Source organism: Python bivittatus, unplaced genomic scaffold (genome assembly GCF_059951505.1).
Source record: "Python bivittatus isolate LINGU-HERP-01145 unplaced genomic scaffold, Pbiv_v1 ctg000690_np1212, whole genome shotgun sequence".
Lineage (NCBI taxonomy): Eukaryota > Metazoa > Chordata > Lepidosauria > Squamata > Pythonidae > Python > Python bivittatus.
The window spans coordinates 6,429,037-6,455,857 of NW_028277096.1; the positions used below are offsets into that span (position 1 = coordinate 6,429,037).

Sequence of the window (26,821 nt, forward strand, 5' to 3'; positions counted from 1 at the left end):
AGCCCCTGAAAGCCAACCGGAGGAGCGGCATCGGCAGTCCTGTCAGAGCGCAAAGCGGGCCTTCTTATATGCCGACATGGAGCGATCGAGTGGTTCTGTCAGGCACGTCTCCAACCCGCTCGCCAAGGGTTTGCGGGGCCGCCGCCGGCTCTCCGGCCCGGCAGCAGTCGTGAGCGGCGGAGGTGGCACGGCCGCGTGGGCTGCTGCCGGAGGGGGCCTGGTGGACGTTGCCGAGCGTGACGCCTTCGAGAGAGGGCAGGTACCCGGCTGCGGGAGAACAGTTGCCGGGGGAGGCGGCGTGGAAGAGGAGGGCGAGCTCTGGGAAAGTGGAGTCGGGTGTGTGTGTGTGTGTGACAAGCGGCTCCGGAGGATCAGGGTGTGGTTGGAACTTATTACCAACTTTTCAGCTACTTCTGCACACCTTCGGGATTCATTGGCCTGTAACAAAGTTACACAGATTTTTATGTTGAAGTGGGCTTAACTTCTCATATACCCCAATAAAGAGCAAGTTTCAGCTTAACGGATGGAAATGTTTCAGTCTTGATTAACAGCTTCTCTCTTTCAATCCTTCCCTTCCTTTTTTGCCTATCGACGTGGGGAAGAGAAGCGGCCTTTTGGCAGCATCTTTTTGGAGTCTAGTTGTCATCCCCCCCCCCCCGCCTTCCTTAACTAAAGAGAGGACACGACTAGAAATATGGCATGGTGTGGAGGGAATTTTTCGGAAAAAGAGTGTTTAAAAATTCGCTTGTTTTCTCCATTTAAGAAACGAACAGCCATACCAAACTCTTACAAGGCTGGGGTGGAGGAAGCTTGTAACTCTTTAGTGCAGTGGATTAATTCCATGAAATTAAAGACCAGGGGGTTGGAGAAATGGAGGTAACTGAGCAGACAAACAAACAAACAAACAAACAAAATCGAATCGGCCTACCTAAGAAGAGTAACAATACAGTATCAACAAAATTGGAACAAAATGGTTATTTATAGGCATTAATTGATGTGGTTAGAAATTAATGATTAACAATAATACTTGCGTTATTCAGTTCTAGAACAGTAACATACATCTGTTGCTTCAGAAGTTCAAAAGAGGTCTGTGATTTCTTGAAAACCTGTGCTAGATACTGTTGTGATATATAGCAAAAATATCCCACCATGATAGGCAATTTTATTGAAGTGAAATAATTTTATTTGTAAAAATTTTCCTAAGACATGTGTCATCAGAGATTCAGTATTGTGGTGAGCAGTGAGCTAACTTTTTAAACATTTCTATCAGTGATCTCAAAAGCAGCATTTTACTTTTCTCATATGAATAAATAGCAAGTATTAAAAATTGAAACATTGAGTTCTAGAATGTGCTTGTCTTACAAGTTAAGCCCATGACTTTTTTCTGGTGACCCCAGCTGCAGGAAATTGGGCCTGTGTCTGAAAGTGATATCCTTGTTAGTATTTTGTAATAGAGTAAAAAGTAATGTAATGAACACTAATAAATTTTCATGTGCCATAGCCAACTTTGTTGCTTATGTAAATTGGTTGCCAAAATGGTGAAATATGTGCACTCAGAATTCAGAGAAAACTTTAGTGACAAGTTAGGCCAAGGCCAAACCATGCAAGGGAGTGTTGTAGAGCACAAATGAATACAAGTCTGTGTGTGGGTGACCTACTTCTGCCTAGCAGCAACTAGTAATGATAAAAATAAAAAGACAGATTGTCATGAGACCTTTTTAGGTTGAGATGGCCATTGTCAAATTTTCTGATTCATATCTAGTATTATGGTTTCATGCTGGAATCTTCCTCTGAAAATGGTTATTTGGGTATAAGACAATTTTTAAGAACAGCTGTGGAACATTTTAGGAGATTGATGCAGCCCAATTTTTTGTGAGAATTAGATGTCCAGTAATTCTTGTTTAATCAAGATTGACCTGCTGAACGTCTATAAAGCCTCAGAGGGCACTATTGGCAAAATGTGGTATTTTTCTTGCAGATAATTCTTTTTTTTATATAAATTTTATTTAAAATCTTACAGAGAACATAAAAACTAACACAAACTAATACAAATGGAAAGAATAAAGAAAAAAATAATAAAAATAGAAGCTTCCAATTTTCTTTGCAGCAAATATAAGTGCAGTTACAAAATTATCTCTTACTCTGTGATTACAAAAAAAGCTCACTTTTTCTATTATTTGATTTTTTTTTTAATCATCAAAAACACAAGTCATAAGTGCATTTTTTTTCTGTTTAATGCAAGAAGTCTATAAGGGGTTTCCAGTCAACCAGAAATGTAGATAATGTTTTTTCTCTGATCAAAGAAGTTAATTTAGCCATCTCCGCAAGTTCCATCATCTTCACCAGCCATTCCTCCATTGTGGGTAGTGTCAAACCTTTCCATTTTTTAGCATATAATAGTCTCGCTGCAGTGATCATATATGAAATCTAAATTCCATGATTTTTTTCCTAGTTGCTTGTCCATTAGTTCCAAAAGAAAAGTCTCTGGATTCAGTTGTACTTTAATCTTTAGAATCTTCTGAATATATATGCATGTATATGTGTGTGTGTGTGTATATATATATATATATATATATATATATATGTGTGTGTGTGTGTGTGTGTGTGTGTGTGTGTTCAAAATTTTCTGGCTTTTTACACATCCACCAAACATGATAAAATGTCCATGTTGTTCACTTTTCCAGCAAATATTCGAAGTACCTTTATGCATTCTAGACAATTTCTCTGGTGACAAATACCAACAACACATAATTTTATAAAAATTCTGTTTAAAGTTAAGACATAATGTAAATTTCAATCCTTTCAGCCATGTATTTTCCCATTGTTCTATTTGTATATTGTAACCAAAATTTTTAGCCCATTTTATCATACATTCTTTCACTTGTTCTTCTGTTTCATATTTCAAAAAAAGTTTATACATTTTAGTACATAATTTTGCTTCAAACTCAGCCTCACATTGTTTAACACTATAAACTCTTTTATCCACTTTAAATCTTTCTAACAATTGTACATAAGAAAACCATTGACAAGGAAATCCTTCTATTGTTAAATCTTCTCTAGATTTTATTTCATGATCCCCTTGAGAAAATTCTAGTACATCATGGTAAGTTAGCCATTTATGTTTACTTATAATTTCTCGTCTATAAAATGCTTCTTGTGCTGAAAGCCACAAAGATGTTTTCAGGCAGAACCTAAATTTATATTTCATACTCTAAGAACAGCCCTCCTGACATAATGGTTTTTAAAATCTACATTCACCTTAGCATTGTCATACCATAGCCATCCAAATCTCCGATTGTGACCTTCTAACTCTGATAACTTTCTATTTCTTAACATTTAATTTCTTAAATTTCTATTGTAGGGGAGATGGGCGGGAGAGAAATCCAATAAATAAATAAATAAAATAACAATACCCACTCAGGCAGCAAAATACAACTTCAAATCTGGTAAGCCCAATCCTCTTTCCTTCGCATTTTGTAATCCCTTATATTTAACTCATGGTTTTTTCCCCTGCCATAAAAATTTAGATGTATTCTGCCATTGTTTAAATTGTACATCAATTGTCAAAAGAGGTATTGTCTGAAACAAAAATAATATTCTAGGTAAAACATTCATCTTAATCACAGAAAGTTTACCTAACAATGACAATTGTAATTTGTCCCATCTTGACATAGTTTTTTTAACTTCATTCCGTGTCTTAACATAGTTATTTTGAAATAATGTACAATTAATATTTGTCATAGTAATACCCAAGTATTTTACCTTCTTCTCTATCTTAAAACCCATTTTACTCATCAATTCTGTTTGATCTTGTATCTTCATGGTTTTTTGTTAACAACTTCGTCTTCTTCCTTTAAAGGTTCTGCCAAAACCAAAACCTAAATCGTCCACAAAAGTTCTTAACTTCTGTGACTCTTTTTTAATCTTTATGCTCACAATTCTCTCACCTTGTCTTATGTCTCTACAGTATTCAATATTTCAAGAACTAAAATAAAAGAGACAGTGGGTAACCTTGTCTTGTTCCTTTTTGTATCACACGTGGTCTCCATTAGCGATTATTTGTACTGCCTGGTGAAGTATAAAATTTCACCCATTTTATAAAATTCTCCCCAAAATTCATATCTTTCAAAACCTTAAACAAGAAAGTCCAGTTCAAATTGTCAAAACCCTTCTCTGCATCTAAAAAGATAAAGGCAGCTTGTTTTTCATTATGTTGTTCCAAATATTCCAAAATGTCCAACACAATTCTAACATTATCTTTCAGCTGTTTTTTAGGTAAAAAACTTTGATCCTCATGAATAAATTGTTGCAAAATTATTTTCAGTCTTTCAGCCAAAATCGTTGTAAACAATTTATAGTCATTATTCAGTAATTATATTGGTAATTTCTTACTGAAGTCATATTAGTGTTATATTAGCCTCTTTCCAAGTCTCTGGCATCTTTCCTTTCTGTAAAATATAATTCGTAGTATTTTGTAAGGGTTGTAAAAGTTCATCCTCAAAGCACTTATAATACAAACTTGATAGTCCATCTGGTCCAGGTACCTTTCCTGGTTTATGTACTCTTCTTAATTGCTTCTGAAATTTCCCTTATTGTTATAGGCCCATTCATAATTTGTCTTTGATCTTCTGTAATCCACGGTAAATTTTATTTTCTAAGATATTAATGTATTTTCTCCAATGGAATATCATATCCTTTATACAGATTAGAATAATATTGATAAAATGTTTTTAGAATGTTCACATTATCCATTAATACAGTATCTCCCTCTTGTAATTTCAATATCGTTTTCTTTTCTCTTTCTCTTTGTAATTTATAAGCCAGCCATCTCCCTGGTTTATTTGCAAATTCAAAATTTCTTTGCTTTGCATAATTCAATTTTATTTCCATTTTCTTATTGTTAACATAGATAACTGTTGCTGTAAAATCTTAATTTGTTGGGAGATACTTGTATTGCCTGGGAGTTCCTTCATTCTTCTTTTTATTTCATCCAAAATATTTTGTACATTATCTTGCCTCTTCTTCCTAAGTTCAGAATTATGTTGTATTAGATAGCCTCTAATGAAAGCTTACTTGCATCCCAAACCATTCTCAAATCAGTACCTTTATTTAAATTATTTTCAAAAAATTATTTTATTTTTACAATCCTCAACAATTTCATCTTTCTGTAATAATGCTTCATTTAATCTCCATCTGAAAGAACTAGATTTTCTTTTATAAATCAGACTCACAAGGTTATGATCTTAAAAAGTCTTTGGTAAAATCTCTAATTTGGAAATTTTAGTAGCCAAATCACTTGAAATCCAAATCATATCTATTGTTGAAAAAGATCTTTGTCTTTCTGAAAAATAGGTGTACTCTCTCGAACTACCATTCTTCTGTCTCCATACATTAACCAACCCTAAATTGTCCATCAAATTAAAAAAAAAAACTTTTGGGAATTTTACCCTGAGTAATTTTAATATCTTTCTCAGAAATCCTGTCCAGTTGGGGAGAAACCACTCCATTCCAATCCCCCATTAAACACTAACTGCAGATAATTCTTGATGGGATGGCTGACATAACTTGATTATAACATATTAATGTACTTGAGTAGATATGGGGCAGTGGGTTGTTCATTGCTAGCTGTTGATGAGATTTTAATTTATGATGTAATAATGAGATGGGGAAGAGCATTCAGAAGAACAGAAGTGGAGTTTCAGTTGCGTAATTTTTCTTGACCTAATACTAGAAAAAAATCAAATTCAGATTTAAAACCTTGGCAGATTCATACACATGAAGATGAAGTATCCTGTTCTTAAATTGTTAGAGCCTTGGGAATAACCCCAACACACTGAATTAAATACAGAAATGGTTTGGTTCTGTAAGCCAGTATAGATGTCTCATTACAGTGATTATGTGATTAGAATAAAAACTTCATTTTGAATCAGTTGGAATGCTAGAATGTTACCTGCCATCTTGTTTTCCAAAATACAGTGGGGTGATCATGGTAATGGAAACAAAACTGTTACTTTGTTTGATATAAGCAAAGTGGAAAAACTACACTTCTGTTCATCTAAATGAAGAAATTGATGATCAGTAAAATTCTACAGTATTCTTTTGTTCTTAAAAGTTGGTATTGAAAATGAATTGTGTGTCTAACAGAATGAGTATTAGTTCTCATACAATCTTAGCTGGATTTTTAAAATTAGTTTGGACTAAAATGCCAAGACATGCTGGGGTAGTTTATTAATGAAGATGTGCATTATCATTACTCTTATTTATATGTATGTATGTATGTATAAAACATATTGATGAATTTGACTTGTTTCACACATTGTGTTAAGCCATATTAAGGTTTATTCAGTAAATATTAGTTAGGGAAACCGTGACCTACTATGATATATGAACGTAGCTGTTCTGTTGGCAGCAGATGATGAATCTAGAAACAAGCTGACTTCCTTTGGCAGTGATTATTAATCCCAAATAACAAATATGTGAGGAATTTGATATAAGTTTGCTCTGACATGTACTCTGTTTACATCCTGTAGTGTGACTGCTGTTGTTCAGGGACTGCACAAAGGTAAAGCAACTCTCTTGGGGCAATCTGGGAAGACAAATTGAGTGTACCTGAGGACTGTCCTTATTGAATACATGTATGTGGTCTAGTCATCAGGTTTGAACCCTATAAAGTTACAGTTATCATTTATACATATTATATAATATTTTCCCAGTTTATACTCTAGGGCTCCTTTAGAAATAAAAATGTTATATATGAGAGAAGAAAAATATTTATAATTTTACTTCTATTATAATTATTTAATATATATATTTACTTCTTCAGAGCCCTAAAATATAAGCTGGGGAGAAAAGTTATAAGGTGAATTTAAGAAAGTTTGGATGGGCTGGCTTTTTCATGCTACAGGTACATTTGCTCATGCTGATCTCCATGAATATTGAACAAACATATGTTAAAGAGGGGAGAAGTTACCTGAAAGTCCATACAAATAAGCGGGATAATCTGATCTGTAGAGGAAGCCATTTCTAGAAAAATCCTTTCTCCTCTCTTATAATGGAAATTAAAGTGTTTTGCTTTGTACAAATACTACCAACAAGTATTTTTGGAGATTTTTTTCCTATTGGGGAGCCAAATGTTCTTTGCTCTGGATTTACCTATAAGCACATTCTTTCTGGCAGATGCCCAATGTGTTATCCCTTGCTGTGTCAGCACTACAACCATTCAGGTATTAAACAAGATGGTTAGTTTTGCTTAAATATTAGCTTTCTAAGTGAGCTATCTCTTAATTTTACTAAGAAGTTATATAGATTTGCTCAGAGCCCCTTGTGCAATGTGGGCGGCCATATCAGTTAAACTAACAAACAAATAAATATTGTACACAGAACACTGGCTACTTTTAAAATGTGCTAGCATCTAAAGAGCTGTTTTAAACAGCTATTTAGAGTGTGTGTGTAACTTTTTAAAAGAATAAAAACAATACAAATTTTGAAAAAAGTAAAGTAATGAGTGAAACAAGTATAAAGAAGGAAATAGAGAAGAGGAAGAAAAAAAAGAAAGGCAAGAAAAGGAAAAGTTATAAAGAAGCAGCTTCCTACCTCCTTAACAGCAGTTACAAGTACATTTATATTTTCCCTTCTCCCTATAAGGTTACAACATAATTTCCTTCTTTTCATAATCTACCATTTCTAATCCTCAAACCCATAAATCATGTTTATTTTTTTCTTTTTTCAGTAAAAATCCATAAGGGGTTTCCAGTCACTAATAAATCTAATTATTGTCCTTTCTCTAATCAAACAAGTTAATCTTGCCATCTCTGCTAATTCTGTCATCTTCACCAGCCATTCCTCCATTGCTGGTATATCAGAGTTTTTCTATTTTTCTGCATATAATAATCTCACAGCAGTTATATATATCAACAATATTCCATAACTCTTTTCTAATTGTCTATCCATTAGTCCCAACAAGAAAAGTTCCGGTTTCAACTGAATATTAATCTTTAAAATTCTTTGTGTGTATTTGAACCCAAAATTTTCTGGTTTTTTGCAAGTCCACCAGCCATGATAAAATGACCCTTCATGTTTCCACATTTCCAACATAAATTTGAAGTACTTTTATGCAATCTAGATAATTTTTCTGGAGTCGTGTATCAACAGTACATTATTTTATAAAACCATAATTTAAATTTCACTCAGCTATTTAATGAGTTATGATAACACCAGCATAGGCCAAAACAGGGGTGGGGGGGTAGGTGGCATAGTTATTGGTGTGAGATGACATAGGAAGAAGCCAGAAGTGCATCTATAATTCAGCCTGACTGTTCTAGGGTTGGGCACCTGTTTTAGCATGTGAGGAACTGTGTGGAGCTGTCATTGAAGAACCGGAAAAAGTTGCTGCATGAAACTTGGCTATTGTTGCTTCATGAATAATAGAACATAGGGCCTAGCATAAATTGATAGGAACTGGCCCATAAGAACAGCACTGCAGGCTCAGATCAGTGGTCCATCCAGCTTTGCAGTCTTTTATTTAGCCATGAGCAGTTCATCGTCCAATGAAAGTTCACAGACAAGAGCAAAGTAGTGAAAAGTCTTCCCCTTGAATTTGAAAAATGCACTTTAGCAGTTATTGACTTGAAGCCATATATCTATCTTTAATGTATAGCTCTTTTGTAAAGTTGTATTATAACATTCTTCAGGAGTATATTCAGCAAATGGAACCTGTATTCTGCTCCTTAATACACTATGCAGATAAGAAAACATGCTACATGAATTTGAGGATTAGTAAACCAAATATGTCATTCCTGGGAATACACAGTTGAATTTGAGGTGATCGGCATTGTCCACTAAATACTTAAAGTAAGGAAGCATAATTAATTCATGAACACTACATATAGTAATTGCTATTATTTTTAGATACTTGAGACTTACATGAATTCTGTAGCTGCTGAAGGATAAAATATTTGCTGCCTTTTCTATAAATACTAAATTAAAGTGATGGTAAAGGGACTGGTAAACCAAATCTACAAATCACACTTTCTGAAAATATATTAAAGGGGGTAACAAATAGCCAGCTTTTTAAAAGATCACTCTGCCTTGAACTGTATTGAATACAAGAACTGTATTTCCAACATAAACTTTTCTTGTATTCGTTTAAATCTAGAATTAGCACTACCCAAATAAATGAAATAGTTATGCAGTACCTTCAGATTCAAACTTTGTCAGCTGATATTTGTCTAAGGTGGTGGCAAAAGCTGAAGTGGGAATTGAGTCTGAAATTCTAACTTCCCAAAATGAAGAAAGGAGGCATTAATCTGGCCATTATTAATGAGTAGAACAAAAACCTGATTGATAGTTCCAGGTTATACCGTAATCCTGTTTTTGCCTGTAGATACAAGAGACTGTCACTGGGGAAAACTAAAAGGAAATAACATTCTGTTGTGTGTGGTTTCTGCACTGGATTATATAGGTACACTGAATTGCTTATAGAAGTCCCTTTTCATGTAAGTGGTGCTAGCTGTACTTTGTATTCAGATTTCCTTATCTTTATTATCATGAATGTAGCGGTTTATGAAGCATTGCTAGAAATGGTGACTGGGGAGGAATAGCAAATTTGTGATTCTGTTGAAAATGGGTTGTAGTTGTGTTATTGGTGAAAGCACTAGAAAAGAGAATCATCTAATATGATATGGTACAGCTATTTAATATGATTGGACCCAGGCACCTGATCAGTCTGGATTATTTTCTGCATTTGGGGAGTTTTCACTTCATCCTCTGCAATACTATGGAAGTCTTGATTGACATTATCACTCGTAAGCATTTACTGCCCTCTTGCAGAGCTATGTCAGTCCCATCATTTACTAGAGAGCTAACAGCAATGAGGAAGATAGAACATCAACTATAGTGCAAATGGAGTATCTCAGGATGCAGCAGATTGAGCACACAATCTGTTTGAATAGAGGAAGCAATGAAGAACATAGTACTTTACTGCCTCCATTGCTTCTGCACAGAACAAGCCGGCTTTGCTTTTCCACACTATGAAGCATTTCCTTTACTAAGATGTTAGACTGGAGGACTGAAACAGTCTATGGCTCATCATGGGCAATAAATGAATAAATGTATTTCTGAAAAGATTGGTCTTGACTTGGACTCTAATGTTGGGGCAAATCATAGGGATATAACTTGGCAACCACTTATGCTGTTATTTGGATTCTTTGGGGCTTGCACATCTCAAGGAAGTCGATAAGGTGTATAAAGAAATTTGGACTACCACCTGCCTGCTCAACTCTTGCTCTGCCTAGCTGCTTAATTTGGCCAGGATGAGACTGGTTCCTTGATGAAGGAGATAATCTGTGTCACCTTGCATATGGATTACATTTATCCAAAAGAGGCAGATTTATGAGATTGTAGTTCAGACTCAAATACTCCATTTACTGAAAGGATGAATGAGAAGCAGTGGCCTTGCAACTTCAGACACGTCTGAATTATATTGATTATCTGATGGCCAACTGAAAAGGACAGCCCAGGTATGTTACTGTCAGTTGTTTTATTGTATGACTGAATGGGAGGACAACCCTGCTAGTTCTTTTATTCTTTCTGGTGGCTTTCAGCATGGTATACAGTATCACTGTGAAATTGCTAGGGGAGCAATTTCAGAGTTTTCAGAATTCTGAACGTTGGTGACACTCAACCAGTCAACTACAGGAAGCAGTTGGTATATTTGAACATTGTCTTAAGTTCAGTAATGAGCCAGATGAAGGAAACAAGGTAATATTAAATTTGGACAAGATGGAGATGTTGTTGGTAAATAAAAAAACTGGACTTGGAAATTGAGATTTTGCCTGTTGGTGGGTGGGGTGGGGATACATGCCTCCTGAAAGAGCAGGTCCATAACTGAGGAGTTCTTTTTGATCCTCAGCTGTCACTGGATTTACAGGTTGGGTCTGTAGTAAGGAACATATTTGCACCAGCTGTGACCTTTCCTAGACTTGTTGGACTTGGTGGCAGTTATCTATACCTTGGCTACATTATGCCTTGGCTATTGCAACATACACTATATATTGCCTTAATGTCTAGAAGTGTCAATGTGCAAAATGCAGCAGCTAAGCTGCTAACAGTGCAAGGTACCTATTTTATATGAAGCTTGTGTTCCATTTGGTTTCAGACAGTACGTTGACAAATAGCATAAAGAAACAAACCTACCTCCACCGGCTGCACATTGCTTACTGAACACATTTAAGATGTTGTTATTTATTTATTTAAGTTGGTATACTATCAGCTATCAGCAGTTTACAACAAAGAAACACTTTTAAATCAAGACATTAACAGTTAAAATAACAAAATAACAAAACAAGTAAGTAAAAATCAACAGTTAACTATGTAAGATCACTTGACTCTGCAGGGAGTACATTTCAGAGACTTGATATGGCAAGAGTGAAAGCTTGATCCTAAGTCACCACCAGATGACTTAGGATCAAGCTTTGAGATAACGGACTTTGAGATAACATCTCTTTTTATACATACTGTACTGAGATCATCTGCCATAAAGTATGTATAAAAAGAGATGTTATCTCAAATAGCCTTAATCTAAGCCATACTGGGCTTCAATTGTAATAACCAGGACTTTGTATTTTGCTCAGAAACAAATTGGCAGCTAGTTCAGTGCTTTAAGCACAGGTGTAATACTGTATGGTATTTTCTTATTCTTTGTGAGAGTAACCTGGCTGCTGAGTTTTGTATCAAGTGAAGTTTCCAGATGCTAGACACAAAGCAACCATATTTAGAGCATGTTGCTATAAAGCCTGGAGATACTGACCTTTAAAGCCCAAACTACTTATAACCTGACCAGCTAAGAGACTGCCTGTCCCATTGTGAATTTGCCTGGCTATTAGGTTCTGCAGGAGACACTATTTAGAAGATAATCCCAATTGTTAGAGGACCATATTTTTGGCATGAAGGACCATAATTTTGGCTTTTCCTATATTGCTCCTGGATTATGGAATGTACTCCATGGAAGTTGCTCCTTTTCTCTTAGTTTAAAAAAACCTCAGAAGCTGCATCTCTGTCTCCCGGCTTTTAATTATAGATTAATGTTTGTATTTTAATTTATGTTTTATTGTATTCAGTATATTGTTAACTGCCTTTATTCACTAGAATAGGAAGATGGGATATACATTACATTTGATATATAGATAAAAATAAAACAGCGTCCACAAATGAATCACAAGATAGTCCATCCAAGATGAACAGGTAACTCTGCTTAAGTAAACAAATATTAATTGGGCAGCAAGGAGATACACAAAAAGAGCAATCGTGCCTTTAAAAACAGTTTCTGGATTTGATTTAAGTATTTTGGTTTTAATTAATTAATTATGAAGTGTGGCACTGATCTGGAGTGGGAATTGGTATACAGATGGCACAGGCTTGCTAAAGGACAGTTAAGATGCTGTTTACATTAAGGATCAACAGTATCAATCTCATAGTGGTATTCTCATTTTTTGTTCCACAGGATCCCTTCCCAGCATGTGGATTTCACCACCTGGTGAGCACTTAAGTAGGATGAGCTAATTCCTTTATAGCAAAGGGGTACAGATTCTGAAAGCTGAAGTTATAGCTTTGTTTAAAAATAGCTCCATTGTTCTGGTGGCCACTATTGACAGCCATCAATTTGTGTTCAGAAGATAACACATTAAATATTTATTGTACAGAAATGAGGCAGCTTTTAACAAATAAAAGAGGGGGCGAGTGGGAAACTGCTCCGGGGAAAGGAAAAACATCTTAGATTTTAATGTTTTTTCCAGCACAGATAGCTCTGTGTTTTGTAGAAAGTGCATGAGGTTGCTCTGACTTTTACGTACTTGAAAACAGACCAACGAAATAGTTTTGAAGAAGTTGATGAAGATTCTCAGTCATCTAGGTGGCATTATCTGGAGGTTGAGTCGTGGCAACTGGACTTCTTTTCTTTTTGGTTTGATACGTTTTGCTGCTTGTCCAAGCAGTTTCTTCAGTCTAGAAAGTTGGTTGGGGGGACCCCTGGAAGACATTTTTGGCCCCCTCCAACCAACGTTCTAGACTGAAGAAGCTGCTTGGACAAGCAGTGAAACGTATCAAACCAAAAAGAAAAGTCCAGTTGCCATGACTCAACCTCCAGATAGTTTTGGAGAAGCTAATACTGTATCTTAAGATGGGATTTATGCAGTATATGTGTTAACTATGAATTATTTGTTGTCTTTGTTATGAGAGAGTGCATTGCTCACTGAGCTTGATGGTTACAATACAGAACTATTATAGGCACACTGCCAAGCAGATTTATAACAAGTCAGAATTTCAGCACTTGGAATACACAGAAAAGGTTCAAACTATGGCTAAGGACAGTACATTGAAGTCCAAACTAGAAGAAATAGTTGTATAATTTCATCTTGTTAGAGCATTTAATTTTCTTATAGTTCTGGTGATCTGAGCGCTCTGTAATTCTAAGACTAGGTTCTCACATTATGCTAGAAGCCATATAAATAATTTTTAATCCAAGGCAGAAATATAATTTAAGAAAGCATCTCAGACTTGACCCTCCCTAGTTTCCACAAATATAGAGGGAGGGAGGGAGAGGGAAGCATATTCAGATTTGCAAGATTCTGTTACTGTAACCTTATAATAAAAGTAGTATTAACATTCATAACTTTGGTTTCCTAGTCTGGTCTACCTCAAAGGGCTGAGATACATACCAATACCAAAGAAAGGAGACTCTGCAGTCTTTTGTAAAGTATCTTTAATTTTCCACGCTAGCAGAAATAATGTTTAGGATCACCCAATGCAGATTAGAGCCATACATGAAAAGAGAGATCGCTTCCGTCTTTTAGGATTGACTGTCAGCAATAAAAGAACCAGCAGTCAAGAAATATGCTGCAGACTACTTGGTAAAGTAGCAATGAAAACCTTGGAAAAGATATTCAGGTACTATGATGTGTCTATACCTGTAGAGATCAGAATCATTCATGCAGGCAGTGGTTTTCTCTATGACACTCTATAGAAGTGAAAGTAAAAGTTGGACCGAAAAAGGTAGGATAGAAAGAATATTGGCATTTTTTAACTGTGTTGGAGAAGACTCCTGAGAATACCATGGACATCCAAGAAAACAAATAAATGGTTCATAGAACAAATCAATCCACTCAAGGCATAAATGACCAGGTTCAAATTACAATAATTTGGACACATTATGCCTAGTTCTCCTGAGAAGTCTATAATGTTGGGGAAGGTGGAAGACAAAAAGAAGATGATCAACAGCAAGGTGATGGGTGCATTGTTGGAAGATCTGAAGGACCAGGTTGGGGATAGATCATCCTGGAGAAAATATGTGGTTGCTAAAAGTTAACATCAATATGATGGCACATAATCAGTATAATATGTACTTTATGTGCCTTTTTCATATTCTGTAAGCTGAAAAACTATCACAAATCTTGAAAAAACACAAAAGTGGATAGGAAACTATATTCCAATCTGTATATTAGTTTTGGAGTTGTGAATCATGTTGATTCATTTTCAGTTACAGACAAGATTAAAGTTTCAAGTGTACTTCATTACAAGTTGCTCTAGCCTTTGGCAGCATTCTGTGATTACATGTTCTTGATGCATAGTGTAGCCTGCTTTTAAACTTCAGTGTATTTAAGTGGCTGTTTCTTTAAAATTGTATTAATCTCCAGTGTACTTGGAAAGTCCCTGTGTGGGTCATTTTCTTGGCGTGAGTCAATTTGTTCTGTAAGATGACCATTTCCTGTTTCCCTTGCTGGTAAGCATAACAGTACCCTTCTCATTTCAAATTGTTGTCTTTATAAGAAGAAAATTATTTTTTCCCAAATAATGTATGTTTAAAATGGGAAGGCAATCTTAGACTCATTAAACATATTGTAATAGAGGTAAACTAGACATAAGAAACTAATATTTCTTTTTGGAAGGACATCATTTTAAATTCAGGGAAGCTTTCCTTTTATAGTTAGTATGGGACTTTGAAATGGAGAGGCTCTCAAGTGAAAAGGAGTTGCTAAATCCAAGGCTAAGAGGAGGGAGAGTAGAATTGCCAATTCAGTATTTGCATGCTGTCAAGTGGACAGCAGGCACTGATAGAACAATGTTTTCTTTATAAGCTGAGCTCCATATCATTTGCTTTCTCAAATGACCTAGTGCACTTTTAGTAAATCTCCATTACCAGCTATTAGGAGAAATGTTTTTCCTCTTGTCAGCAGCCTCGCTAGCTGTGTTTTGTTGAGCGGAATGCAAAGTGGTACTTAATGAAAAGAATGGTAGCAGTCTTCTGCTTTTAATATTTTGCTACTTCTGTGTGTTTGTGTGCATGTGTACATACATATGTGCACACACATGCTGAAGTTTGAACTTTCTGAAGAAATATAGGGATAAGATTTATTTCCACAGTGAGGATTTGTTGTGTTATGTTATGCACACTCAAACTGAGAGGCATGAGAGACTCTTCCATTATAGTATCTGTAAACTCCACACCTCCCTTTTGGAATTTCTGTTTGACTGATTAGCAGAAGCTCCTCTTTTTTCTTGTTTCTAACTATTTCCAAAGGATAGAAAATGTAATGAAACCAATTGGCCTCTGAAAAGAACTCACTAATGACAAGGAAAGTCAAGACCCTATAGTATTCAACATCCTAAAAGTCTGTTCAGGACCATGGAGAGGTAGAGAGACTGAATCATATTGAATGCACACAGTCCCAAAGCACACCAATGGTTGCTGTACTGCTTTAATTTGCTGTGGGTGCACAAATAGATAACTGGGGGAGACCTTTGAAGCAGCTCCATTAAAACCTGAAGGACACAGCTGGTTTAACAATTCAAGAACAGATGCTTCCTTTGCCCCAGACCCACTTTGTGAAGCATCCCCTTCTATCCCTTTAGCATAATTCTGTTGCTATTTAACAAAGCCACCAAACAAAATTCTTTAGGTAGAGCAAATTATTATCATGTTCCTTTCCAGTTAACCTAGCATTTTTAGTACTCATTCATTCACTCATTTGCTCTTTTTAGAACCAGAAACAGGATTCTTCAGATCCAAAAGGCAGGTTCTCAAGACTAGGTACAGTAATACCTCGGTTCACGAACACTTCTGTTCACGAACAATTCGGTTCACGAACAGCACCGTTCGCAAAATTTTGCTTCCGTTCACAAACTCTGCATCAGGTGACGAGCACGACCCGAGCAGGCCATCTTCCCTGCTCTGACACGTGGTTGTGGCTTCCTGTAGGCAAGGGGGACTCTCCCTCCAAACAATAACCGCCTCCCCACCCGCCTTCCTGTCCTCCATGCCAGAAGTCGCCTCAAGCAAGATTAGTGTTCTTTCTCTTCATACTGTACTGTACTGTACTTTATTTCATATTTTTGTGGTTTAAAAAAAAATACATATGGTTCAGAATGGATTAACCTTATTTACATTGAACCTTATGGGAAAATTTGATTCGGTTGGCGACCAAAATCAGTTGGCGACCACATTCATAGGGATCAGAACGGATTAACCTTATTTACATTGAACCTTATGGGGAAATTTGATTCGGTTCGCAACCAATTCGGTTCGCGACCAGAATTGTGGAACAGATTAAGTTCGTGAACCGAGGTACCACTGTACCTTACAGTGGTTGCAATGTTTTGGGTTTTTTAATAATTTTTATTAAAATTTACAGATGCAAAGATAAACTAATACAAAAGAATTATAAGAAAAATATAAAAAGGAAAAGGAAAATAATAAAAGTGCAAAGAAGAAAAAATTTAAAAAATTTAAAAATACAAGAAGAAAAATAAAGAAACGACTTCCCCCTTCATCATGACAAGTACAATTTCAGTAACTTATCACCATCTCTGATACTACAACAAAAAAAATCTCTTCTTCTCATATCTCATCTCTTATCTATAAACAAACTCTGGGGAAACAGTGGCAAACTGAACTTAGCTCCACTCAAGAAGAGGACTCAGGATTGCCCACAAGCACTCCATACAGTAGCTCCCCACAAGGAGGCCATAAGACAGCAGTCTCCAGCAGATTTAGAGCTCTGGGAGCCAAGAGATTGCCATCTTTGCCCAAGCCATGCAGTCGGCGTCTTCAAAAGGACACTCTGTTTGCATACTTCCTTAATCATTTCTGGAACTTGCTTGTTAATGGTTTTTTGGATAGTAAGAACCTTCTGAATGACAAGTTTCATCACACCGGGTGAGTCTCCTTCAATCCTTGGCGAAAGAAGTTTTATGCAAGTTTAAAGACTTAAAAAAAATTCATATTTTGGAAGAAGCAGCAAAAGGGTGATTAGAACGTTGATTTTGGAAAGTTACAAATGGACTAAAGGGCCAGATAGATTTAAAATAAGATTTTGAAATTAATTACAGAATCCTTCCTGTGGGTTGTTTAGAATTCTATAAAAAATATATGAAGATTTTGAAATTAAGTATAAGAAACCTTCCCATGGGAAAATGCTGTTGATTAGAAAAAAACCTTATTAGATGGGACTTTGAAGTTTATACGCTAGAGGGAATCAGAAAGAACCAAAGATTATACTTAAAGGAGAAGAGACCCACTAATACAGAATGGAGCAAAATAACTTTGGAAGAATTTAAGGATATTTGAGAACAATGCACTCAGAAGTTACTCTTAAGATTGTCTGCTATTATAAAAATGGATTTAAAAGAGGTTATAGAAGAGCAACAGGTTCTGTTGGACAAGATTGAGATGGAGGCTGATTTGAATGTGGATTTAAAAATGACAGGTTACAAGGATGATATGGGAAAAGATGTTACATAAGATTTACAAATGAAACCAGCTGATAATAATTAAAAGGGATATATAAATAACAAACCAGAAGAGTGACTTGGATAACTTTCTTATTTTGGATTTACAAAAGAGACATGTTAAGGTTTTGAAGGAATTTCTGAGAAGAAACAAAGAGAAAATGAAAAGAAATCAAGTTCTGAGGCACTGTTTAAAAGTATCAAAGATCAAGATTGTTAAAAGCAAAGGGAATCTAAAGTTGGTCTATTTGATCAAGATTAAAATATATATGTTGTTTCTGGTAACTCTTAATGGATCTTCGTTGACCAGAACCAAATGATGAGGCTTTAAAGAGTTGTTTATAGACAAGAGATATATGGGAAGAAGAGATCTTTTGTTGTAGTATCAGAGAAAGTTGATTTCTTTCCAATTAAGAAAGTTTTAAAGTTACTGTAACACAGATTAAGTTATTGTGTTAAAAGTAAAGTAAAGGAATATGAAGTTGGTTTATTTGATTAAGGTTAAAATATATATGTGGTTATTTCTGGTAACTCTTAATGGACTTTTGCTGATGAGGACTGAATGACAAGGTTTTAAGAATTTGTTTATTGTAGTTGCAGTGTTTTGGAACCTGCTTTTTCTTCTGGCAGACAGGAAACCTTCTCAGAACTATTTACAGATAGTCCTGACTTAACAAGAACAATTGGGACCGGCAACTCCATCATTAAGTGCCACGGTTGCTAAGTGAAAAAAATCACCTGACTGTGACAGGCTTATAACATCATTTTCCATTTGGTCATTAAGTGAATCATCGTAATTAAGCGAGATATCATGTGACTGCAATTTGCAATTTGACTTGCATGTTCTCCATTAACTCTGTTTGTTGGAAGCTGGTTGTAAAGCATGTGAATGGCGATCACATGACCGTGGGATACTGTGACAGTCATAAATGCGAGGACTGATTGTAAAGCTTTTACACCATCATAAACAGTCGCCAAACAACATAGTCAGTGAGTGAGGACTATCTGTGGTTTAAATGAGGTTTAGCCCTGAGTTTTAGGGGATTATCATGAGTGATAAGGCTTAATTGTATACCTCAGATCAGATGCCACAAAGTGCAAGAGAATGCTAGAGCAATTAATGAACAGGGTTGAAGGAACATAAGGTTTCTTGCAAAGAAATTGAATGAGTTGGTCAAATAAGGAGAACAAACAAACAAAAAAGCAAGTAATCAACAAAAGATGGGAATCTTTGAAGATGCAAAGAAAATATGAATTTTAAAGAAATTATGAATTTTAAAGAAATTAAATTATTCAAAGTAAGAAACCTATTGAGGAAGCCATTGGGCCATTACAAAGTTAAGTTGTCAAAGATGCACTAAAGGAAAGTAAGGAAATTGCAGAGAAAGCTTTTGGGTTCTTTGCTTTGTTTTCACTGCTGAAAATATAGAACATATTTGTGGTATGTTCGATGGCTTTTTCAGGAGCGTCTGAGACAAAAACAACAAAAAACTATATCTAATGGACATAAATAAATCCCGAAGCCAGATGACACTGATCAAAGATCAACTATGAAGCTGCTGATTTTGTAACAAATATGCTCTTAAAGCAAATCATATCTTGTTTTAACTTTTTCAAGTAACAAAATATTTCTTTCCTCTTTTGAGGAGTATTTGCTTCATTTATATTCCACGTTAAGCATTTGTAATCCATAATCAAACCAAAAATTTAGAAAAATCAATACCTGTAGCACCTAGTTCAGTATCATCCCTTTCAGTTTCCCATTGCACTTGTTGGAGTTTTTGTGTACTCTCCTCTGACACCTCCATTTGAATCTCCTCTAGTTCTTCAAATTTTTCTAGAAATTCCCTTGCATTCTGGACAGAATTCAGTCAAAACCTCTGATGTTTAAAAGTAAAAATGACACCTTCCAATTTGTCCCATCGAATTGGGATATTTTTGTGCTTTCTCTTAGTCAAAAAGAATACTCTTCTCTTTCGCAACATTCTAATAGGAATTTCTTTAAGAACAATTATGTCTGTATTATCAATCTTCAGTCTTGTATTAAAATGCTGCTGCAAAACTTGATCCCTTGTCTTCTTCCTGACAAAGTGCACCAAAACATTCCTTGGAACATTTTTTATTCTTACAAATTTTGTATTAATTCTATATATTTGATCAATTTCTGCCTCTATATCTTCCTCATCCCAATCTAAAAAATTTGCTAAGACTTTAATAATCTTTTTCTCTTATGTCTTCAGCAGAAATATCTGGGGTTGCTCTAAATTTCAAAGAATTTTTTTCTCAATTCAAATAGAACCAGATTATCTAGTTCTCTTTCCAACTCTCCATCTATAATTTCTGTCTTACTCTCCAAAATTTCCACCTTGTCATTAATTTGTTTTACATTTCCAGTCACTTGTTTTACAGAGAGTTAATCTTCTTAACTTCTTCCATCTCTTTCATCTTTACAAGTCTTTCGTCCATTCTTTTTTCAAAAGCTGTCAATTTAGTACCAAGTGATTCAGCTAACTTACTGCCCAGTTGCTCAAACATTTTCTGAAGCAAGTCTGGTGTAATTCCTCTCTCTGCAGATTGCTCTAGCAATCTTCCCCTCTCCTCCATTCTTGCCTTTTTTCTTGTGGTTGCCATTATGATATTATAATCCAAAAATGAAAGTGTCTCAAACAAGAGAAAAAGAAAAGGCAAGCTTCCCCCCTTTTTTCCTCTTTTGTCTTCCTGTGCCTTTAATAATTTTGTCTCAAGTGGCACTCCATAGTTACAATCAGCATCACAATCAACATCTCTATAGTTACAGGCAGTATCACAATCTGGCTCATATTACCTTTATCTTTTGTTTTGCAAAATCCACCAATTGTCTACACCAGTGATTCTCAACCTTTTTGAAGCTGCCGCCCCCCTAAGGAGTGGAAAATTTTTCAACGCCACCCTTTGTGAAAATCCTGTAATTTAGGGTATGGCGGGGGGGGGGGGGAGTTACTGAATTATAAAAGGCAAAAATTTTAAGTAATTTTTTTCAGTAGACTTACACACCAAATTTGTTCGATTTAACTCGATACTTTTGCCCTGGAAGATAATTGCATTCCTTTTATTAAAATTAAAATGACTAATGCAAAAAAAAAATGCTTAAATGCTCTTTTATGTAAATACGTTTATTTATTTTTTTGATGCTCGTTTTTATATTTTTTTAATTTTTAATTTTATTTTTTTAATTTTTTTTGCAAATGCTTTTTTAATGTTTCAAAATTCTTTATTCTTAATTAGATAATTAAAAAAACAGCACAAAATACGCTAAAAGAGTAATATCAATGAAACATGCTTGATTATGTCAGTGGGACGGTTGTGCTTGATGGTTCAGAGCCATTTTCTAAACGTTCGGTTCAATATTGTTAGAGAGATGAAGGCGCAAGTCCCCTCTTTCCACGATTTGGAGTCAACTTCTCTTTTTTGTAATAAGATCAGTCACAGCACTGAATCCTCGCTCGACAAGGTAGGAGGAAGGGAAGGCAATTAAAAAATTTTTGATGATAGTCCACAGTCCTGGGTAGAGGCGATTGATGTTACTTTGAAGCCAAAATTCTATGAGACGATCACCATTCTGGAAGCTCGCTTTCAAAGTTTCATTAGTTGAAAGTTCGGCCAGTTCCTCCTGAATCTGAACCTCTGCTGTCTCAGTATTCATAAAAGGGTTCATGACCCATTGAGGGACTTCCAGGGACAAAATATCCTCAAAACGCTCAGAAAAGTCCTTGTGCAAAGACTCAAGGTGTTGACAGTAAACTTGTGTTTCATCGAAGGGGATTTCACTGCTCTTATGCAGATCCGACAAGATTGGAAACTGGCTGAACTCGTTGCGACCAAAATTCTGCTTCCACAAAGTGAGTCTTTTTTAGGAAGGCAGAAATAACAGATTTTGTTGTGATCAAATTGAGCTCTTCGCCTTGAAGCTGCAAATTAATCCCATTGAATTTTGCGAATAAATCGGCCATGTAAGCAACATCAATCTTAAATTGTAGCAATTTGTCTCTCAGAGCTACATCTTTCTCTTCGAGGAACTCAAGTACAGAGTCAAAAAGATTCCAGAACCTATTGAGGCAGGCGCCTTTGGAAAGCCAACGAACCTCGGTGTGTAGAAGCAAGCGATTGAATTCTTCATCGTTGTCCTTACACAGCTGCCCGAATAATTGATCGTTGAGAGCATTACTGCGAATTTTGTTCACAGCAGAGATGACATATTGTAATGACTGATGCAAACGGTCACTGAGGTTTTTTGCAACTAAATGCTGTCTCTGAATCACGCAGTGAACAGCTAAAATACCTGGTACCTCTTTCTTCAAAAGGGCGATGAACCCACAATGACGACCCACCATTGCAGGAGCTCCATCGGTGGCAACAGACATAATGTTCGCAAGAGGAATATTTTTCTCTTTAAAATAATCTTTGACAGTATTAAAAATAGGTTCACCTTTAGTATCTGCAATCAAGCTTCTTGCAAAAAGCATCTCTTGAATAATTTTTCCTTCCTTCACAAACCGGACGTACGCTAACAGTAAAGCCTCATTAGTACTTGGCAAGGTTGATTCATCAACCTGAAGAGAAAATTCGGTGGGTATCAAAAGTTTGCATAAGGAAGCTTCAACATCTTCAGCCATCTCATCAATTCGTCGTTGCACTGTATCATTGCTTAATGGGACATTTTTTATAACATTGGATGCGGCTGGATGATGTAAAACCGTTTCTAAAACTTCCTTGACAGCCGGCAGTATCAACTCTTCGCCGATGGTATGAGCTTTCCCCAATTTAGCAATTAATTTTGATATATTATAAGAGGCTATCAAACCATCATCACATTTTTTTGATGAGGTTGCTAGTAAGCCTGAGACAGACGGTGCCTTCAGAAACTTGTCCCTGATGTTCGTGAAAAACGACAAATCTTTATTTTGTTTGTCAGGATGAATTTTTTGCAGATGCTCCTCCAAACGAGACGGTTTCATTGCCTCATTAGATAACACTTTGTTACAAAGTAAACACATGGGTAGTTGCGAGTTCGACGGCAAAGGAACAAATCCGAATTTCAAGTACGTGGAACTGTATTGACGACACTTCTTTTTATTAACTGACATCATTGGCGGCTGCAAAATATGATGAGGGAAAGATAACTATTTCTCAAAATTAATAATTCACGACCACGATAAAGAACTAATAAGCGCACTTACCTAGCCGACTGGCCAAATAAACAATGAAAGTAAATCGAAACTGAGGGGAAAAAACAGAAATGAAGGGAACGAAAAACAACTCAAGAAACACAGGTCAAATCAAACATTCATATTGAAAGGACGCTCAGCGCATGCACTGCGATTAATCGTGCGGGAAGACAGCTGACGCACACGCTGCGATTAATCGCGCGGGAGAACAGCTGACGCATGCACTGTGCTGGTTGGGATCGGAGAAGAATCGTAGTGTCGAGTTCTTCAAGGTCAGCCTACCTAGAATACAAATTTGTCTCACCATTCTTAGAAGTGCGTGAGGGCAGCCGTCGCGTAAGTTCATTTTATTGCTGGTACAAATGGTATAAACCGGATAATCGATTTAATAAATTTTTTTGGGAGTTTTAAAATTAAGTTCGAATGCCAAAACATCCTCATTGCCCCTCTACCTCCCAAAACATGCCCACCGCCCCCCTACTGCCCAAAACAAGTTCACCGCCCCTCAGCATCCTCCCACCGCCCCCCGGGGCCGGTACCGCCCCTGTTGAGAACCAATGGTCTACACTCTTTAATGGTAAACAAAACACATTCCCATGAAGGTTGGGTTCATTTGTCTAATTTAATTCCAATTTGTTCAAAAGCACTTTCACCAAAAAATATTTCAAAATAACTGTCCCCTTTATCTGTTTTAAACTTTCTTACATTGACTCCTTGTTAAGCTTTTTGCTTAACTTTTTTTATTTATTTTAAACTTTTTTATTTATTCCTTTGTAATCCAGAAAAAAACAATAACTCAGCAAGTGGAATTTTCTTATCCTGCTGCTCAGAAAACCTCTTTTTAGCTATACAATTTGTATTAGTTTTTATCTTCCTTTTAAAAAATGTTTAAGAATTATATATTAAAAAAAAGAAACAGATTTGGAATAAATAGATAATTTTACACTGGAGAGATGATTTTAAGTAGAATCCTTCTGGAATTTATGTTAGAATTTCTGCTTTTAAGCTTATTTGTAAATTGTCTGGAGTTAGAAGTGATGATAGCAAACTGTGCAGGGTAATCAAATAAAATAAGGATTGTAATAATCCAGTACAGGTAGTCCTTGCTTAACGACCATTCGTTTAGCAACCATTTGAACTTATGATGGCATTGAACAAATGGTAGTTATGACCAGTCCTTTAAGTTACAGCCATTGCAGTGCCCCTGCATTCACGTAATCAAAATTTGGGCATTTGGCAGCCCACCTGCATTTATGACTGCAGTGTGTGCTTCACCTCCCACACTCACCTATCTCTCCCCCATCTCTGCTCTTTTGGCCGCCCTGCACTCCATCGTCGCCTACTCCTGTCATCTCCCACCACCGCCTGCTGATCTTCACCATCTTCTTCCTCTCACTGCTGACAAGGCATGCTCAGCTAAGGCAGCTGCTGGCCCTTCATGAGGCCTGCTCCAGATTAAGAATAGGAATTAGTTGCCCAACACTGAACTTATGCATTTTATCAGCATTCTCACAATATTGTTGCTATTATTTATTTTGTCAGATTTCTATCTTTTCTCTAAGAATATAAATATTTTTCATGGTGATCTTCATCTCCATAATAACTCTGTGAGGTAGTTTGGGCTGAGAAAGACTGGCCCAAAGTAATCTAGTGTGTTTCCATGGCTGAAGCTGGGTCCCCATGATCCTTGTCCAAAATTTGAATCACTATGCCACGTTGGTGTAATCAGTATCATAATATTAATGGTATATCTAAGGTTTAGAATGAATCCTGAAAGGCCTTCCTCCTGCTTCCTGATGATACTCACCATTCCAGAAATGGAATGATTTCTTCCTGAAGATTAAGGAGTTCCTGAAGATCAAGACACTGCTGGATGCTACTAAAATGATCTGTCTTTTTATTTCAAAGAAGATATTTGGAGTATGGCATCCTTTGGTTTTTTATGGATGTAGGATAAGTTACTCTCCAAAGGATGGCAAAAATTAATTGCAGCTTCTATTCTGCATAATTAAAATTGTAATGCTAATAACTTATTAGCACTATAACTCCCTCATGCTTTGCTGTTGGCTGCTCTTGATGAAGCTGATATGAGAATGGATAATTAAATTAATTAAGCTCTGGGCAATTCCATTAGCCACTCCCCCATCTCTGAGAATGATTTGATTTTTGTCTTCATGTTTAATCCACAATTTGCTACTTCTAATTGAATGGAATTGCCCAGAATTCCCTTCCATTAGAAATATTGACAGGCAATATATACTAAATGGGTGTGTGATTTCATTACTTCTGATTCTGGAGATCAAACTATAAACTAGCAATTGCAATGCAAAATCATGTGATTTTATGTTAATAAAATTAAAATGGCAAAAATAATAGTCATTGATTAACAGCCATGTAGAACATAACAAAAGCTTGCTTTCCTGCTCTGTTCTAGTATAAAATTGAAAATTAGGGCTGCCAATTGAATGAATGAATGCTGGGTGGGTAGAAGAAGGAGTATAAATTTAAACAGTTTAAATATAAAAGAGCTTTTAATAAAAATAAAATGGATGAGAATATATGTTCTTCCAGCATTTCAAAGTAATGAGAGGCTGCTGTTGTATATATGTATGTATTTATTTGTTCAATTTCTATGGCCGCCCATCTCAGACAAGTGACACTGGGTGGCGAATAATCATAAAATCAGTTAAAACCAAGTACAAACACCATACAAAAATAAATACATATAGCAGCCAAGAAAAATTATAACTGTAGATATCAGTACAACCAGGAAATCGGGCCCTTAACACACTTGGGGCCCCAGGCCTGGGCACATAGCCAGGTCTTCAAGGCCTACGAATGGCCAACAGGATTGGGGCCATCCTAATCTCTGGAGGTAGGATGTTCCTGAGGGCAGGGGTTACAGTAGAGAAGGCATGCCTCCTAGTACCTGCCAGCCGACATTCCTTGGCTGATGGGACTCGTAGCATGCCCAACCTGCTGGACCAAATTGGACAGGTAAAAACAACTGGGAGAAGACGGTCCCTCAGGTAAACCGGTCCCAAACCATAAAGGGCTTTTATTACTGAAAAGAAAGCTGAATCTATGGATTCTGTTGAAACTTAACTTGGAATATATATTTGGTGAAATTCTATCTAACTAATGGTTATCACTCTCATTTGCCTTTCTAGTTCTGCTAGTAATACAGTATTCCAATATTGTAAATTTGTAAATCTGATATTCCATTTTAAGGAAAGTTACCTGGTATCTGAATTATGCATCTGCAAGGAAAAATTGCTCCTGGATCAGACTGCCCTTTTGAAATGAAAACATTGTATTTTGTTTTATTCTTCATTCTGTTGTCTCATTTATGATGTTGATTGTGTTATCTATATTATCTATATATTTTAATCCTAGGGTTTCAAATGCTGCTAAACACTGGGGAGGATGTGATTTTTTAAAGCAGAAAAAGCCATTTTTATGAGTTGCTTGGTAGTTTCCCCTCTTTCTGTTGTACAGGGTTACCAGAAGCATTTTTTCAGGATTTTGGAGTGGTTTTGCATTCTAAATGGGCTTTGGACACAGAGTTTTGTCTTTGGGCCTTCCTAGAGAGGAAGTTTTGCCAAAAACTTTCTTCTTACTTATAAAGGAATAATGGTAACCTTGGCTCAGTATGTTTCCTTGGACCTTTCCAATTTCTTGGTATATTCCCAGTTCTTCATTCCATATGAGATATTACTTCCATCTCAGTTTTGACAGCAGGAAAGTCTCAGAAAGAAATTTCACGCCTGCTTTCCATTTGGAATTGCCCATCTGTTCCCACACTGACACTTCTAAGTGCCAGTAGGCAAATCCATTAC

At 36.1% G+C, this 26,821-nt stretch overlaps 1 protein-coding gene across 1 annotated transcript in view; it reads left to right on the forward strand.

Moving 5' to 3' along the window:
• HIP1 (huntingtin interacting protein 1) overlaps positions 1 to 26,821 on the forward strand; it is a 70,591-nt gene continuing 43,770 nt past the window's right edge. Inside the window, exon 1 of the mRNA XM_088152188.1 lies at positions 1 to 259. Coding sequence (XP_088008314.1) covers positions 77 to 259 — 183 coding nt within the window. The 5' untranslated portion in view covers positions 1 to 76. The remainder of the gene's footprint in view (positions 260 to 26,821) is intronic.